Consider the following 6,232-nt stretch of genomic DNA (forward strand, 5'->3'; position numbering starts at 1 on the left):
GTTGCTTTTATGTTTTTTTTTTTTTTTTTAAATGAAAAAGTGCGCATAAGTGAAACATAAAAAAGAGAGAGAATAGAAATTTTATATATAAATAATATATTTTTTAAATAAAATGAATTCTGACCTAGTCTTCATGAATTTAAAAAAAAAAAAAAACATTAATAATAATAATAATAATAATAATAATGATAACAGAAGAAAATAAAAAAAATTTTTATTTAAATTTATTTTTACATAAAAAAAATTAAACTTTTTATATAAAAACTATTTTTAAAAAAATAAATAATTTGTGCCATTTTTATTGAAATCTCTCGTCTGAGAAAAAACAAACAAACATACAAACAATAATGATAATAATAATAATATGAATTTGTATTATTAATTATAAATAAATGTTTGTGCGCGTATGTGCGTGTATGTGTATTTGTGTTTCGTGAAACGGGACCGCGCATTTTTTTTTTTACTGTTGTATTGTAAATAATAATTAATTATTAGTGTAAATAATACAACACAACCAAAAACAACAACAAAAACAAACAAGAAAAAAATTCAAGGAAACAAAAAACATTCAAGTGCGACAAAGAAAAAAAAAAATTTTTTTCGCTATTAAATTTTTCGGTCGATGAAAAAGCTTCGATTCAATTCGTGGAAAAAAATCAAATATCGATCCGCCATTTTTTTTTTCTTTAAATTTCCCGCCAAAACTTGGAATTTTTATAATTGAATAATAGTAATAATATGTTTCGTAATTATTTCCCGCATTTCGTAATCGTTTTTTTTTTTTTTTTTTTTTTTTACGAAATCTTTAATTAATCGCGATTATCATCATCATTATTATTATTATTTATTAATTATATTTTATTTAATTAACGTCAACTTTTTCCCTCTTTTTTTTTTTCTAATTGAATCGAAGCTTAAAAAAAAAAAATTATGACGTCACGACGACGTTATCACGATTTATATGATTCATTAAGAATATCGGGTTTTCATCATTATCATCATCATTATTATTATTATTTTTTTTTTTAAATTTTCGCGCGTTTTAGTTACCCAATTCTTTTTTTTTAAATTATTATTATCAAAAACATAAATTATGTTAATAAGACAAAGAAACAAAACAAAAATTATTTATTTATTTTCAAAAGTTATAATAATAAATCATTCTCCCGTTACGATAATAATGATAATAGTAATAATAATAATAATGATTTTACATTTAAGAAAAAAAATTTTTTTTTTAAGTAGTCCGTTAATTTCTCGCTCGTAATTTTTTTGATTTTTTTTTTCGACCGTGGATTCGATCAAAATTCGATTTATCGATTTTTAATAATAATAATAATAATAATAATAATAATAATAATAATAATAATAATGATGATGATAATGATGATGATGATGATGATGATAATAAACCCAAGACTCGAATCGTCTTATATGAATTTTTAATTGAAAATCGTGAGAACGATAATAAAAATGATGTTTTTAATTTTTTTTTTTTCCCCCCTCGTACCAAGATGATGATGATGATGATGAGATTCATAAGTGATGATAATAATAATAAAATTTACATGGATTGATTATATATATATATATATATGAAAATATATATATTATATAATAAAATGAAAATTGGTCTTGCCGTCCAAGTTAGCCTAGTTATTATTATATACTCTTATCGCGGTCTATATATATATAAAGTTTGTTTGATTGTACGTTTGTTTCAAAAAAATAATAATATCTTGCCTGAAATATGCTTATTATTATTATTATTTTATTACGCGAATGAGTTTTTAATTAAAGTATTATTATTATTATTATTATTATTATTATTAAATAAATTTAAAAGAAAAGTTTTAATATGAAATTAATTGTTTCATGAGTATGTAATTTGTTTGTAATTGTTTTTTTTTACTCTCTCTCTGTCTCTCTCTATTTTGTTTTATCCGATTTTGCTATATTGTTTGTTATTATTATTATTATTAATTAATTTATATATTTTTTTAAAAATGTTTTTTGCCGATTTGAAATGATCTCATTTCTTCTAAATTAATTTTTTTTTAACGGTTTTTTTTTATTGATGAGATGTAATTAAGATATATATATATATAGATAGATAAGTAGATAAATGCATGATGATGATGATGATGATGATGATAATAATAATAATAATATGGTTTCTGTTGTTAATTACAGTCATATCATCACAAAATTTTTTTTTTTTTATATTTGTGTGTAAAAGATACAGAAAAAGAAAAATAGGAAAAAAAAGAAAAAAAATAAAATAAAGCCTTGCGAAAATAATAATTTTTAATATCTTATTATTATTATTATTATTAGTAATAATAATAATAATAATAATGTTAATTTGATTGTAAATAAATTATATATTTAAGAAAGAAAAAAAAAAGAAAAAATAGTAAGAAAAAAATAATGAAAAATAAAAAAATTTTGTAAGTTTTTTTTTTTTTTTTTATGATTATTATTATTGTTGTTGTAAATGTGTGATGATGATAAATTCAATATGTCGGAAAAAATTAATTTAATTTAATTTTTTTTTATACTCTTTGTGTAAATTTTTTCCGCCATTTTGAATTTAAAGTGAGAAAAAGATAATTTTTTATTTTTTTTTTTAATATTACTTTTATTTTATTATTATTATTAATTTTTTTTTTTGTAAATGTTTCTTTTTTTTAAAAAAAAATTTGGAATGATTGATTGTTTTTGTAAAATAAAAAATGAATGTAATAAATAAAATGGTAATTTGACATAAAAAAAAAAAAAAAAATTATTTTTAAATTAATTTTCGTTAAATAATTTTCCATAGAGTAAAATATCGATCGAAATTTTAAGGGTTGCGTCATTATTAATAAATTCAGATGAGTTATTATGGAAAAAAAGAAGAAATAATATTTTTCATTCATTTAAAAAAGGAATTCGAATGGTCAAAATGGATTTAATAATTATTAAAGGTTTTCTTTTTTTTGAAATAAGATAGTATCATTTTTATTTTAATGTTTTATGATACATTTTTCAGAATTTTCCATCGATGAAATAAAAAATATATAATTCGTGCATCACCGCCATGTCGAAGCGATGACGTCACGTCGCCATCTTTAAATTGTCATCTATGATCTGTTTAAAATTCAACTTTGTTCGTGCAATTACAACAAAATCTTAAGTTAAATTTCGTTTTTTTTTTTTTTTTTTTAAATTAATTTTTTTTTATTATCGGGATAAATTTTTTTTAATAAAATTTTTTTTTTATTTAAATTATTCAATCAAAATTATTATTATAAGATTTTGATGATTTTTATTTATTTATAAAATCGTTAAAAAAATTAATAGTGCATTTTTAAATTGAATTTAGTTTTCAATCGGTCGAGTTGCCTGTCGTTTTTTGGCGCGTAAAATGACTGACTCCTCTGATTTAAATAATATTGAGAAGGAAGATGAATCTGTTGTTACTATGGTAGATGTTTTACAAGAAGAAAATGAACTCGAGGAAGATGCTAATGCTGTTCTTGGAGGAGCCGATGATAAAATTTGTACTTATTCTAAGGTATTTAAAAACAATCGATAATTATCATATAACGTTTGTTAATTTTTATTAACTGGTTTATAATGAAAATAATTTTAATTACATTTTTCAAAAATTTTTTATTTTTTTTCAAAGCAAAACAAACTTTGGAAAATAATTTAATTTTGATTTGAATTTCAGGGTTATATTTTTAGACAACCCCTTTATGCATGTGCTACTTGTAACTCAAGTGGAAATGGAAAACTTGGAGGTATTTGTTTAGCTTGCAGCTACAGATGCCATGAAGGACATGAACTCATCGAACTTTACACTAAAAGAAATTTTAGGTGTGATTGTGGAAACTCTTGTTTTCCAAACACAAAATGCAATTTAGAAATAGTAAGTCAAATACATGTAAAAGCATCAACATTAGGACCTTGATAATTTGTTTTTTTATTCACCTTTTAAAAATTATTTTATTTGAAATTCAGGGTAAAGATGATTTCAATGTCAATAACAGTTACAATCAAAATTTCACAGGCATTTATTGCAATTGTAAAAGACCTTATCCAGATCCAGATGATACAATCGATGATGAAATGATTCAATGTGTTATTTGTGAGGATTGGTTTCATAAAAGGGTAAGTTGTGTGCCTGAATTAAAACCTTAAACAGTTAATTTTGAATTATTAAATCGATAAGATTATTCAGAAACACTGACCGATTTATTTAATCGATTTATAAAATCATTTATGCATGTTATTATAAGGAAAAGAATTTTTATTTTTTATATAATATTTCTTGTAAATTGTGAGTAAAAACAAAAATTAATTTTAAATTGATATTTTAAGCATTTAAACAACAACTCTATACCTAGTGATTATGGAGAAATGATTTGCTACGAATGCATGGAAAATCATTTATTCCTTTGGAAGTATAGTGATCTTCATTTAAAAGCCAAATCATCACTGGATGATTCATCAAATCAAAAGATTAATAATAGTAGTATTAAAAATAACATTGATGAATCACAGGAAAACAAAAATGAAAAAGAATCAGATGTAAATTCAATTTTAAACTGTAAAATAAAAACAGTTAAGACTGAAAATGGAAGCGGTTCAACATTTTGGCCAGACGGCTGGAGAAAAAGTTTATGTAAATGTGATGAATGTTTAAAAATGTATGATAATGAAAAAATATCATTTTTACTCAGTGATACGGATACAGTTCAGTATTATGAAAACAGAAATAAAGCATTAGCAAAAGAATCACAATATGAAAAAGGTTTAAAGGCTTTATCTTCGTTAGACAGAGTAAAACAAGTTGAAGCCATCGAAGGTGAGATTTTTTTAAAATTTAAGTTTATCAATTAAATTTTAAATTTCACTGATGGATTGACAAAATTTTTTTTGTTTTTAAACAGGTTATAATGAAATGAAATCGGAATTAATGGGATATTTGCAAAAATTTGCAGAAAGTAAAAAAGTTGTTAGGGAAGAAGATATTCGTGAATTTTTTAGTCAAATGCAGGCGAGGAAAAAACATAAAGTCGAAGTTCCATATTATTGCCATTAAGTTAATATTTAATTTTTTCTTTTTTCTTTTTCTATATCGAATGAATATTATTATTTTTTATTGCTTAGCAATAAAAAAAAAATTTTGTGTTTAAATTTTTCTTTCTTTTTTTTTTTTTTTTTTTTTTTTTTGAATGAATCGAATCAAATGTTAATATGTAATCTTATTCAATAATTCGCCAAAATGATAATAATAATAATTTGCATGATGGTTTGCCAAAAAAAAAAAATTAATAATTTTGAAATTAAATAATTTATTTGTAAAAAAATTTTTTATTTTCAACATGAGAATATCATGAAAGGCACATCGATATCTTTTCTACCATTTCCAGCATATAAAAAACCCCAATTTTTTGTGTTAGGCACGTGATAAGCCATAAAACCAGGCCAATATAAATTTTTTAAAGTGTAAAGTTTACCCCCTCTTTGTTCTTGTACACTCCAACATCCTGAAAGGAAATATGACATTTGTTTAAATTATAAAATTATATTATTTATGTAAAAAAAAAAAAAAAAAAAAAAATTAACCTTTTGGTATGTCTAAATCGATTGTGTCTAAAAAATCCAATGCATAATTATAATCTTTTCTTGTTAATAAATTTGTATTCCAATTTTGTACTGGTTTTCTATAATGAACATATGATTTTAAATCATCGCTTTCTTCTGGTGATAAACCTGATATAAAAAAATGATTTTTGTTTGTTGTATTGTATTTTTATTTTATTGATAAATATTGATTTTTTTACATTTTCAGTTAAATACCTTCGTAAGCACCATTCATAACAACAAAGCCATCAGATTCTTTTAATAAAACTCCACGAGGAACAACAACAGTTTCGTTATTTATCAATTCAACAGTTGCTGCTAATCTATCTTCTTCTTTCAATTGAAAAACACCAATCTTGTTCTCTTTCTATAATTATTATTATTATTATTATTTATTAATAGTATATGTACGTGCCAGGTGTTGAAATTTATCAATAATGGTATTATTACCAATAATTGATATGGATCACCACCGGCCATGCATATTTCAATTCTTTTTTGTTCGAGTTCGCTTTGGGATAAACCTGGATCGTCATCGACAATTTCGCTTATATAAGCTGGATCTCCATGAAATCGATGAGTGCAAATTTCGGTA

General features: G+C 22.3%; 2 protein-coding genes across 2 annotated transcripts; one reads left to right on the top strand and one right to left on the bottom strand.

Moving 5' to 3' along the window:
- Positions 1 to 3,409: 3,409 nt before the first annotated feature.
- Phum_PHUM153970 (uncharacterized protein) lies at positions 3,410 to 5,092 on the top strand (the record flags this gene model as incomplete). Its single annotated transcript, XM_002424760.1, has 5 exons — positions 3,410 to 3,559; positions 3,719 to 3,916; positions 4,009 to 4,158; positions 4,369 to 4,855; positions 4,941 to 5,092. The coding sequence occupies 5 exons, from the start codon at positions 3,410 to 3,412 to the stop codon at positions 5,090 to 5,092; spliced, it is 1,137 nt and encodes a 378-aa protein (XP_002424805.1).
- Position 5,093: 1 nt separating this feature from the next.
- Phum_PHUM153980 (protein C6orf206, putative) lies at positions 5,094 to 6,117 on the bottom strand (the record flags this gene model as incomplete). The annotated part of the gene is made up of 5 exons (XM_002424761.1): positions 5,094 to 5,123; positions 5,398 to 5,540; positions 5,620 to 5,766; positions 5,854 to 5,992; positions 6,088 to 6,117. 5 exons carry the CDS (start codon positions 6,115 to 6,117, stop codon positions 5,094 to 5,096), a joined length of 489 nt encoding a protein of 162 aa, XP_002424806.1.
- Positions 6,118 to 6,232: the final 115 nt, after the last annotated feature.

The sequence above is a fragment of the Pediculus humanus genome, genomic scaffold (genome assembly GCF_000006295.1).
Source record: "Pediculus humanus corporis 1103172107499 genomic scaffold, whole genome shotgun sequence".
Lineage (NCBI taxonomy): Eukaryota > Metazoa > Arthropoda > Insecta > Psocodea > Pediculidae > Pediculus > Pediculus humanus.